The 12641-nt window shown below is 41.4% G+C and overlaps 1 protein-coding gene across 3 annotated transcripts; it reads right to left on the reverse strand.

Moving 5' to 3' along the window:
- Positions 1–536: 536 nt before the first annotated feature.
- zbtb48 (zinc finger and BTB domain containing 48) lies at positions 537–12580 on the reverse strand. Of its 3 annotated transcripts, none has more exons than XM_062541039.1 (11): positions 12425–12580; positions 10046–10821; positions 8848–9152; positions 8431–8542; positions 7596–7688; positions 7412–7498; positions 6984–7138; positions 6421–6557; positions 1973–2137; positions 1771–1859; positions 537–1313 (listed from the first exon to the last, which is right to left on the reverse strand). In XM_062541039.1, the coding sequence occupies exons 2-11, from the start codon at positions 10772–10774 to the stop codon at positions 873–875; spliced, it is 2313 nt and encodes a 770-aa protein (XP_062397023.1). In that variant the 5' UTR covers positions 10775–10821; positions 12425–12580; the 3' UTR covers positions 537–872. The 3 variants fall into 3 exon arrangements, with proteins under 3 accessions (XP_062397023.1, XP_062397024.1, XP_062397022.1); XM_062541040.1 differs by lacking the exon at positions 12425–12580 and adding an exon at positions 11294–12160; XM_062541038.1 differs by lacking the exon at positions 12425–12580 and adding an exon at positions 12202–12402 and having other exon boundaries at positions 539–1313.
- Between the last annotated feature and the right edge of the window lie 61 nt (positions 12581–12641).

Consider the following 12641-nt stretch of genomic DNA (forward strand, 5'->3'; position numbering starts at 1 on the left):
CAATTTGTTGACTTCAGCACAGTGTTTTTCAAATTGTTTGGAATATAAATATGGCTTATGTTCTCCATGTCAAGATACAGAATGTTGTACTTTGACTCAGTTAATCACACTTGTGTGAAGTCTATTGATTTTTTTTTGCCTTCATATATTTTTCATGGTGAATGTGAAATTTGTGTATGTATTTAAAGCAGAGCGTGAGTGAATGTTCAAGATGCAGGAAACCAAAAGCAATATATAGCTCAAATAATGTCAAACAGTTAAGTATCAAAACTGGAAGTAGAGACTTTTTGAACTAATCCTGAATAAAACCATGTGTTACATTGTTACATAAGTATGAGTGTACAGTATGTAAAAGATTGCCTTTTTTTATTATTAATCAACTGTATAACAGTTGTATTTGTGGCAAAGATTGTTTTCGTTTTAGAAGCCTTCTGGATTTGCATGGTCAAGTCTGTCCATGAATTAAGTGGGGCAGGGTAGGGAGTCTGTAATAAACCACGTGTGTGTCTTTGCATGTACTGAATTGTTTTAAGAAACAGATTAATACCGCTTGGAGTTGGATGAACATTCATTTAATGCCTATCGGCTGCTCATATTCTTCATTCCTCCCTCCTAAAATGCAGAATTAATGACATCACAGATTTAAATCTCTGTTAGAATCGATTTATCTAAATAATTTTGTAAACAATTTTGCTATACCAATTTGTCAGAAGAAATGCATTTTTATTGGAGTACTGTATTCTCTTCTTTGAAGGATGTGTTCTCATACCCCATGCCATGTCCTGACAAATCATGCTTAAAAAAAAACTGTTGTTCAGTTCTGGATTCGGTTAAATCCCAGTCTCTTTCCCTCTGGCTGCATGCCCTCTGGCTTAGTTGTCTGCCTCAGTTTGCTGAATGGGAAATGTATCTGTCACCAGTAAGTTGTGGTCCAACACATCCACCACCGTAAACTCTGTCTCCCCATCATTTGAGGACGCAGCTTGCGCAGGTAACACAGAAAACTCAGCCTGCCCGCTACCCGTGCTGGTGCCTGGTGTTGATAAGACTGGAAATGTCTGGCTTTCTCCATTGCTTGGTTCAGATGCTCCTTGGACTGGCACGACTTCCTGCACCATGATGGCACCTGGTTGTATTGTAACACCAGCGATGACATCAGTCTGTGCCTCGGTAGCCCCGTGTTTAACTGGGGGAGTGGCTGAAGTCTGGTCCTTGTCTTCGCTCATCTCCACAATGAGGTTGCGTAGACGTCGTTGCCGGGGATTGTAGTTTTCAACACGATTGTGGATCTGAGCATGCCGCCTAAGATGGGCCTGAGAGGGGAAGAAAGAAGCAATAGTAACACTTCAGGTCAGAGTATCGGGAAAAAAATTCAAAACAATTTCTCAAATGACAATAAATCATTTGTGAGCGTATAAGTCTCGGATCTTTTGCTTCAGCTCTGGGAGGGTGTGGGTTTTTCTCTCGAGTGGGCTATAGTTCATTACATTTCATTTTCTGCAGAAATGGATAATCTTCTCCCACAGTTTCTTTATACAGGTGTTGAGGTAAACACACAGTTGTACCTCTGTAGGGATGCAGACTGTCAGACACTTATAGCAGACAGTGTTTTCCAGCAGTATAGTCTAGTTAGCTGTAGTGGGTAATGGTATACTGTGATGTAGTCTAGTTACTTGTAGTGGGTATACTGTGATGTAGTTTAGTTACCTGTAGTGGGTATACTGATCAACCCCAGATGTTAATACATATCCTTACTAGGATCATTCTCACCTGTCTGGTGAACTTGTAGCCACACTGTGAACACTCAAATTTTCTCATTCCTTTGTGACGCTGCACATGAACACGAAGCTGTTCAACAGCTAAAAGGGAAAACAGTACTGAATGTATGTAGTCGGAATGTCAGAATATATAACTTTACTAGACAGTGGACACACACACACACACACACACACACATTGGCGGTCTCTCTCACCCTTAAAGGTCTTGCTGCAGATTTGGCAGTAATGAGGGCGTCCCTCTTGGTGTTTGCTGGCAACATGTCGGAGCAGGGGACCTTTCTCTGTGAAACGCTGCTCACAGAACTCGCAGGCGTAGGGACGCTCGCCAGTGTGTGTACGATGGTGCTTATCAAGACTGGCTGCATACATGAACAGGAAAGACTGATGAGTATGTTCAAGAAAATAACATGTCTACGGTGTACATTTTAGGACATCCTCAGACTCAGGTGTCAGACTCAGAAAAACAACCGTCATCTTCAGACAAAACTGTCTCAGCGTCAGAAAAAAACTTGTCATCCTCAGACAAAACTATGTCAGCGTCAGAAAAATCTTATCATCCTCACTGTGTGTTCACACCGCGGGCGACTTGAGCTTCCAAAGATTCCGGAAGTCATTCATTTTCAATGGAAGCCGGCTTCTCTCAGCTGCCAGCAGCGACCAATCTGTCGGCGTCGCGTTTTGGGCGTCTTGAGCGACTAGAGAAAGTTGAAAGTGGTTTAACTTTATGGTAATGAGCTATGACGCGGTTCAGCGACCAAACGACTTTCAACGAACATAGAATGCTACTACGTCAGAGCGGCCAGGAGCGGCCAAAGCTTCCCAGCTTCCCACGGCGTCCTTTACAGGGCGTCCTGGGCGATTTTGGAAGCTCAAGTCGCTCTTGGTCTGAACACACAGTCAGACAAAACTGTGTCAGAGTCAGGAAAACCTCTGTCAGAGTCAGACAAAAAAGTCTCGGGTGAAAAGTTCTCAGAGTCAGGTCTCGGAAAAAAAGAGTCAGACAAAAAAGTTTCGGGTGAAAAGTTGTCAGGTCTCGGAAAAAAAGAGTCAGACAAAAAAGTCTCGGGTGAAAAGTTTTCAGAGTCAGGTCTCGGAAAAAAAGAGTCAGACAAAAAAGTCTCGGGTGAAAAGTTGTCAGAGTCAGGTCTCAGAAAAAATGCTGTCGGAAAAAAAGAGTCAGACAAAAAAGTCTCGGGTGAAAAGTTGTCAGGTCTCGGAAAAAAAGAGTCAGACAAAAAAGTCTCGGGTGAAAAGTTGTCATGAGTCAGGTCTCGGAAAAAAAGAGTCAGACAAAAAAGTCTCGGGTGAAAAGTTCTCAGAGTCAGGTCTCAGAAAGAAACTCTGTTACCATGGATACTCCAAACAAACTCAACTGAAGAATCAACACGTCACGTGAACTAGCTTGCAGAAAACAACTTTGTATTAGGCTATATCTAGGTTCTACGCAGTCTATGATTATATCAGAAACAAGCCTGTAGTTTGCTTGCTGTAGCCTAATTTATTAAACGAAAGTACCCAGGGGGCAAAACCCCCTATTTTAGGGAAATCAGACATGGGCTGCTGTAAAAGGTTGTCATACAAAAATAAAATCTAGGGTGTCCTAGGATCACAACCTGGGTGGCCAACCCGGTCAATAAGCTGCTGTTTGTGTGTTATCACCCTCTTTATGCCCCATTATAAGTCTATGGACGAATATATTATGGGGTGAATAGGGTAAAAATTTTAACAAATAGATATTCCCACAAAAAATCCTCAGATGATTACTCACTGTAAGATAATACTTTTTTGTATTGCAAGTTTTCTGAAATACTTTATACATTCATGTAGATAAACCATTATCTAATGAAATATGCAAAATGTGCATACATTTATACACTAATCCAGCGAAACACGGAAGTAACACAAAACCGCCATTACTGCGTGCCTGGCTGCTAAGAAATTAGCCCGTTGGTTCCATAGGCGGCTGTTGCAGAGGTTAGCTGTCATTAATACACGTCTTAATACCTTATGTTGTTAATAAATTACCTTCATTGGTAAGTTTTGGCACAGTCTGACATCATTGATCCAATGTTCCCTTTCACCTGACATTTTCTTTCATGAGCGGGATCTCTTGTTAGACATTCTCTGACCGGATGCTTTCATTGAAAAGCACAGGCAAGTGTCACTCGTCACACTCGCAGGCACGCAGTAATGGCGATATTCAAGATGGCAGCGCCCATAAAGTTCGCGCTGGATTAGTGTATAGCCTTGGACTTGGGGGGCTTAAAGTGCACCTCTATCAACCCAACAAACTTTTTGTGAAAGATCTGGCTATGCTGAATATAAAAATTAATGTCAACATGGGACAATTTTGGTTTACACTAACCTAAAGCTACATGGGTGTTCATTGAGAATCAATACATTACAATACAATGCAAATACTATAGAGAGATGCATTGTCCAATGTTGTGGAAGAAGGTGAGACTCGTCATAGCACATATTAAATCATATCTACAGGGTGTAAGATCCTAGAAAATATATAGGTTAGGCTCAGCCTAGGCTGTTTCTTACTGTATTTACCCATAAGGTACAGGCCAAACATTGATAATTTGGCTATTGCGTACATTTAAGTGTATGATGCCTCATTTACATACTAGTACATGATATTTTTTAAAAAAAACTTGCAATACAAAAAAGTATTGCCTTAATGTAAATATTATCATCTGAGGAATTTTTGTAGGGATATCTATTTGTTAAAATTTTTACCCTATTCACCCCATAATTTATTCATCCATAGACTTATAATGGGGCATAAAAAGGGCGATAACACACAAACAGCAGCTTATTGACCGGGTTGGCCACCCAGGATGTGATCCTGGGACATCCTAGATTTTATTTTTGCATGACAACCTTTTACAGCAGCCCATGTCTGTAAAACCCCCTTTGCCCCCTGGGTAAAGAGTTGTTTTCTGCCAGCTAGAAATAGTTCACCTGACGTGGTATTCTTCAGCGGAGTTAGTATCCATGGCAACCTCATGACTTAACAAAGATCATCAACAACAAATATCCTGGATACGATTTGCACGAGTGAATCAGCCTAACTTGCAGAAAACAACTGTTTCGAATTATATCACAAATAGGCTATGCTTTCTTTACCAGTTAGAAACAGCTGGGTTAGCATAGGCTACTACAAACAAACTCCGCTGAAGACCACGTCAGGTGAACTATTTCTAGCTGGCAGAAAACAACTCTTTCGTTTAATAAATTAGGCTACAAGCAAGCAAACTACAGGCTTTTCTGATATAATCATAAACTGCGTAGAACCTAGATATAGCCTAATATAAAGTTGTTTTCTGCAAGCTAGTTCACGTGACGTGTTGATTCTTCAGTTGAGTTTGTTTGGAGTATATCCATGGTAACAGAGTTTCTTTCTGAGACCTGACTCTGAGAACTTTTCACCCGAGACTTTTTTGTCTGACTCTTTTTTTCCGAGACCTGACTCTGACAACTTTTCACACGAGACTTTTTTGTCTGACTCTTTTTTTCCGACAGCATTTTTTCTGAGACCTGACTCTGACAACTTTTCACCCAAGACTTTTTTGTCTGACTCTTTTTTTCCGACAGCATTTTTTCTGAGACCTGACTCTGACAACTTTTCACCCAAGACTTTTTTGTCTGACTCTTTTTTTCCGAGACCTGACAACTTTTCACCCGAGACTTTTTTGTCTGACTCTTTTTTTCCGAGACCTGACTCTGAAAACTTTTCACCCGAGACTTTTTTGTCTGACTCTTTTTTTCCGAGACCTGACTCTGACAACTTTTCACACGAGACTTTTTTGTCTGACTCTTTTTTTCCGACAGCATTTTTTCTGAGACCTGACTCTGACAACTTTTCACCCGAGACTTTTTTGTCTGACTCTTTTTTTCCGAGACCTGACAACTTTTCACCCGAGACTTTTTTGTCTGACTCTTTTTTTCCGAGACCTGACTCTGAGAACTTTTCACCCGAGACTTTTTTGTCTGACTCTGACAGAGGTTTTCCTGACTCTGACACAGTTTTGTCTGAGGATGATAAGGTTTTTCTGACGCTGACATAGTTTTGTCTGAGGATGACAAGTTTTTTTCTGACGCTGAGACAGTTTTGTCTGAAGATGACGGTTGTTTTTCTGAGTCTGACACCTGAGTCTGAGGATGTCCTAAAATGTACACCGTACAGAGTGTGACATCACTAATAGGCTACCAGAGACTGTTTTGAGTGACATCATTGCAAAGGACATGATGATGATGCATCTTCCCACAAAATGGTTTGTATTCTCTATCATCACGTTTTTCAATAGGCCTTGACTCAGAACAGAACAGCTGTTAGACTTACAGTATGTCATGTTGATCTGTAAAGAATGTCACATGTAGTCACGCTTCAATTCTGCTCTCTGCACATTTATTCTATTATAATATAATATCCAGTATTCATTATTGAATGGTTAGATGGAATGATGTTTTCCCCATCATCCTATTTTTAAAGCTTAACAACTTTAACTCTTCTGGGAAGGCTTTCCACAAGGTTTAGGAGTGTGTTTATGAGAATTTTTGACCATTCTGTCCGAACAATTTCTGCAGGCCAGTTAAGTTTCTACTTTTAGTGGTCTTTGTTTTCTGGCAATACCTTGTGTACGGAATGTTTTGCCACACAAGTGACACTGGAAGGGCTTCTCCCCTGTGTGTGTGCGGAGGTGCATGTTGAGATTGGCTTTTTGGGTAAAGGCATGGTTGCAGAATTCACACACAAATGGTCGCTCATTCCTGATAAATGACAAACAGAATAGACAACAGAATATGCATTATAGTTTCACAACCTTGTTAACATCTATTTCACTCCTAAAACTGCTTATCTAACCAAGTGTTAATAATCGTATAACCAAGTGTTATTAACCCCCTCCACACACATACATACCATTCCACCCCCCACCCCCCCAACACACACACACACACACATATGCACACTCTATTACCCCACTGACTGACACTGACACACACACACACACACACACACACACACACACACACACACACACACACACACACACACACACACACCCACACAGACTATCCCTCTATTCATCCGAACCAGAGCGGTTTGGACCAGAATAACTCCTTAACGGTTTTGTTCAGAGCTGAAAATGGACATTTTCGCAGATAGATGATGTAAAAGGACGTTGTAGATCTCACCTGTGTATTGCTTTTATGTGCATCTGCAAGCCATTTCGGCTAGAGGCACGATGACCACATTCCTCACACACAAAGAGCTTCTCTCCACGGTGCTTTGAAGCTTCATGAAGATGCAGTTCTGTGCGCGAAAAGAAGCACTTGGTGCAAAGAGAGCACTGTGGAGACAGGACATGGTTGTTATTATTGGCCACTAATATAGATCATAAAATATCACAAAATGACACAAGGTGATACAGTTAAAAAAAATCCCATGTGTTAAAAATATCCTTTCTACAAAACAGGCTACTCTACAGGTCTTAGAAATCCCCAAAATGCTGCCTTGCCAACCTTTTCTTATTTATATCTTTTTTTCTGTTAGCAAGAGTCCAAAATCAATGTCCACATATTATTGCTATTTGTCAGATACAGGACAGTGAACAGCCACTCACCGCATGAGGTTTAGGAGCTCCATGGACTTTGATCAGGTGGATCCTGAGGTCCTTTTTCTGCATGAACTGCTCAGAGCATGAAGTACACTGAGAAACAGAAACAGAAATAAACCAAAGGTCAGAAATTGCTGCCATATTTTTCTTTACTGTTTACTCTTTACTGTATGTGTGATGGTCGCCGTACCTTGTTTGGCATCTCCCCTGTATGTGAGACCATATGAACCCGCAGCTCGAGTCGGCGATGAAATACCTTTGAGCACACTGAACATGAAAACACCTAAAATAACCACAGGGACACAGAAACAAAGGAAGTAAGTATACAGAAAGGACAGAAGACAGAAAAGAGCATTGTAAGTGCTATTTTAAAACACGTCTTTGGGTCTCAATATGATGGCGAATGAAGATACTTAATGAAGACGCTTAGTGGAACAATACATCCTTAGTGCAATCAAACTAATTATGGCCGCCACACTAGAGAAGCGATGTCATATAGTCATAGTCATCGCCAACAACACCTAGTACTGTACCTAGTACTCAGTCCTCTTTGTTCTTTTGATGCTGCTTGTTGTTGGGTGCTCTTTGGTCGAAGGTAAATAGTTTGTGTAGAAAAGGAGAATTTCTCCACGACCAAGGCACTCCAAATGGTTTAAAATGTCTTTATTAAGAAACTGACATGTCCAACATGGACCTAAAAATGCCCACGCGTAGCGGCTAGGGCCTTCATCAGGGCATCAGCACCTAGTACTGTACATTTTTTTTACCTTGGTACTTGAATCAAAATTTAGAGTGGATTGGAGCAACTGTAAAAGCTTTGCATATTCCAATCTTACTCAAAACTGCACCAATTAGTCCCAAATGAAAATGTATTCTTGTTATCATCCACAAACAGATGATGTCGTTAAACCGCAGTGTACCTTTACATTTATCAGATTAGAATGACAGACTTCTTTAACTTGTGTCAGATGAGCAACAGCCTTGAGTTGTTTTTTTAAATCAAATCAGCATATCTAGAAACTCACCACTTCTGTTCTGCTCTGACAATTTCTTCTCTGATGTTCAAGGAGATTTTCCTTTCTGTAGTAGCATTTTCCACACCTCTCACACTTAAAAGGTTTTTCCCCTGTGTGTCTCCTATAAAAAACATACATATGCATACTTTACACATACGAATGCATACATTTACATAGTGTGCATGTGTATGACTAAAACGCACTGTAAACACCAATGCTGGTTGCCAAAGGCATGTTTATTTCTTGAGAAATACGATGCATAATTAGTAGAAATATGAAGGAGTTGAATTCTGGTGTGTGTATTATAAGACGGACTGTGGTAGTGGCGAACTGTTCCAAAACCAGTCCTCTGAATGTTGCGACAGACAGGTTTGCTAGCTTATCTGTAATATTGAACAATATCAACATCAATCTTGACACACGTACCTGTTATGAACCTTGAGGTAGTATTTGCTCAGGAAAGTTTTATGACAAGTGGGGCACTGCACAGAACCTTTCCTGCTCTCCTTAGCTGTGTCATCTCCTTTCTCTTTATCAAGAGGCTTTCCCTGGTACCTGCGTTTGGGTCTTTGCCCAGACTTAGCCATGACATTGGGTGAACTACTGGGTATGTACTCTTCGTCTGTACCATCACTGAGAGCATCAACATTATCCTCTTCCACGTCATTGTCCATCTCAGTTTTGCTGTTGGAAGTATTTTGGTCACTTCCATCCAGAATGGGCACATTCACCTGTTATTGAACATGAAAAGCGGAAATAAGAACAAAACTACACAGTTAAACTATGAGTGGTCACTATGAATTGCAACGTGGTATTTCATCTAGTCTTTCTGTGGCTTGGGGGCCATGTTCTGTAGATTTCAAGTTGTTTTGAACTAAGCCACACAACACTTTTCCACAGGCTTGCATTGTATTTAGTACAGTGGCCACACGTGGTACAACATGTTATAACTCAAGAGGCAACTTGGGGGCAGCAAATCGTCAGAAAGTTAGCCCTCAACTTGAGTATATTTAAGAGACATCTGGCTACACCAGGCGTAACAGCGGTGCTTATGTTTGGTGTTCCTACTCAGTGTGAATTTATACGGCAAAAAAAGTTGTGTACTCTGTGTACTCCCAAGAACTGTACAGAGTACCTACCATTGAAGTGAGTCACAATTGCCTTTCACCATGTGTCATTATGAGAAACGAGGACCAAAGATAGCTGGGTAACTTATCTTGCTGTGTTAAGCAGCAGCATCTTGGCCCTACAGTGCACTTTTTGAAAAAAGTATTTCTGAACGTTCTACTGTATACACTGTTAGCCTGGCTATCACCAGACCAAGCACAATCTTTTAAGATTGAACATTAGTCTGGGGAGTCTGCTGCATCCTCTACTGCACAAGTGGCATGATCAACAGGAAAAGTTCATGTTTAACATTTCAATAATATATATATATAATTGTCTTGAATATAAAAGAATGTATGTATACATATATAATTTATACACACATTTACATACATATAATGCACATACATATAATGTATGTATGTATAGATATAATAATGTATATATTATGAATTATATGAATTACACTGATGTCAAAGCATATCCTAACTGGAATACAATCTGTAAAGCGTCTTACCTCTGGTTGATTTGCATTTTGGGCTCTGCTCTGATTCTCTGCCTCGGCACTGACTTCCTCCGTATTGATGCCCTCCTTAGATGTTGTGCCTTGTCTTCTAGGTGGGCCAGTTTGAGAAGCCACCTCTGTGGAGTTCTGTCCAACCAGACGCCTTGGCTCTTTTACCCTCCGCCCAGATCGAGTAGTAGTGATGGTAACGGACACTGGAGCCTCTGTTGTACCAACGACACAATCACGCTTATGTCTAGCTTTCTGCCTATCTCTAGTTCTTCCCTTAATAGGTACACCATCAGCCTTATCCACATTAAGCAGGCTGCTCTCTGGTTTAACTTCACTCGTGGTAACATCAGCCAGGCTTGTTTCAGAGGTACCCATTAATGCTGAGGGTTGGGCAGGGATAAGTGTATCGGACACTGATAGAGCACTTGCTGCATCATGTACTCGTTCCCAGCTAACATTTTCCAGCTTCAGTTCACCTGTGTAGAAGAAGTCTAAAAGGAGTTTCAGTCCATCGGAGGGGCATTCCTGAGGAAGGTTGACCTCCATGTTTTGAGTTGTGTTTGAGCCGGCATCTTGAAACAGCTGGCTGAAACAAGCAAGGATATTGCGGTGGGCAGAGTACTGTCCTGTACCCACACTCAGCACCACATCACAGAACTGACCCAGCTTCCTCTGTTGGTTCAACGTAGATATCACTCGCAGCGCGTGAGCACAGGCCTGTTGATGCATTTCTTCACTTTGAAGTCTTCACTGTCGCTGTTGTGGCAATGTCATATCTATCACAGAGAAAAAAAATCAATTACACATATATATAATAATAACATATACATTGTCGCTGCCCGATGAAAACAACGCATCTTCACTTCTGACAATTTTTACTTTACATCCTTAGGCATCCAGGCATTTTAAGCAGTGTATTGCTATATTTCTAAATGGTTCATTGCTATGGATCCATCTTGTTGATTTATATTGCTGTGTGGACCGACGTGTACAATAAAACCATCCTGAATGATATTTGACCTCGAGAAATTCGACAATAAAAAAGATTTAGCCTAGCTACCAAAGACAGTCCTTCCTTGCCCACCCCTGGTGGCCGCTCCCACCCCATAACAATGAATTTGGTTTTAAACCAAAACACAGTCAGACAGACAGACAGACACACACCTATGCAATATGGCTGGTGCACGAGTAACTAATGTCAGAGAAAGTTTTGGCAATTCTGGGGGCAATACCCCCAAACACACACACCTGCACACACACGCATGCATGCATGCACACACATCCATCCCTGGTCACTTGAAACGAGTATGACTGTCCTCTGTAGGGGCATCTACTTGTGGGTCTTCAGATGGCTGTACAGGCCGATCTGTGCTCCTCATATTTTGGTGCAGTGTGGGCAGGGAAATGTGGCTTTGGTGGATGGTCTATGACTCTGCTCCATAAAGCAGGGTGGGGAGGATCACCGTCTTATAGACTATGAGTTTTGTTTGTGCTTTTAGGGCTTTGTCTTCAAAGACTCGATCCTTTCCTGAGTCTGGCATGGCACAGCTCAGGCTATGGTTGACGTTATTCAGGCGATGTCTTCTTGATGTTTAAAACTAGACCCAGGGCTCTGTATGACTTGGCAAAGGCATTCAGAATGTCCTGGAGGTCTTCTGAGGAGTGGGCTACGATGGCATTATCATCTGCATACTATTGGCCAATACTCTTGTGGGCTACGATGGCATTATCAACTGCATTACTTTTGGCCAATAATGTGGAGGATGGCAGAGATGAAGATGGCAAACAGGGTGGGTGCGCACCCCTATTTGACCCGTTTCCACAGTGAAGGGCTCGGACTCAGAGCCGCAGCGCGCGCGCGCGCACGCACACACACCCGGTATTGTCCCTGTGTTGGGTTAGTTGCTTAATTAACACACACGCCTTTGGCTTGAGTTATCAAATATCACAAATATTGTGTGACGTTTTCATCGATATTTGTTCAACAATCATGCAAACAGTGCATCTTTGTATTGCAACTAACGTTATGATTCCGTTTTGGTTTAAATAATGGTTTCGCGTTTTCTGTCTCATCTCGACGTTTGGGTAATATCCGCAATTTGCAAGACAGTCCCTTAGCAGTAGCTATCTCCCCTGAAAAACTTTGAACAACTTACCAGAATAGAATTGCCTCAGATTGCCTTTGGATAATAAGAAAGACTGCGCAATTACATAATTCATTGCAAGTAATATCAAGGATTAGGTGTGAAAACAACAGAACTAATGTTTCATTTTACAGCGAGGTTACAGGTTACACATGCCGGAAATGACGGTTGTTTTGCACATTTTCCGTGAAATGGCCAACCAATAATAACATATGTGTTGCGAACACTGTATTACCCGTGTTTGTAAAGTATTTCGTCCGTCTACTTGACTCATGTCACCTATGTGTCTTCATATGTTTCCAAGACCCGATACGTTTGATACATTTAGGTCAGATTTGCCAAACAACAGATTTATTTAGTGAGTCCACGCCACAGACTCTGACATATTATGTTGTTGTCCACCAAACCACTAAGCCGCGCTGTACGCGCGCTAATCACAGAAGGCTCATTCG

Source organism: Sardina pilchardus, chromosome 7, assembly GCF_963854185.1.
Source record: "Sardina pilchardus chromosome 7, fSarPil1.1, whole genome shotgun sequence".
NCBI classification, from domain to species: domain Eukaryota; kingdom Metazoa; phylum Chordata; class Actinopteri; order Clupeiformes; family Clupeidae; genus Sardina; species Sardina pilchardus.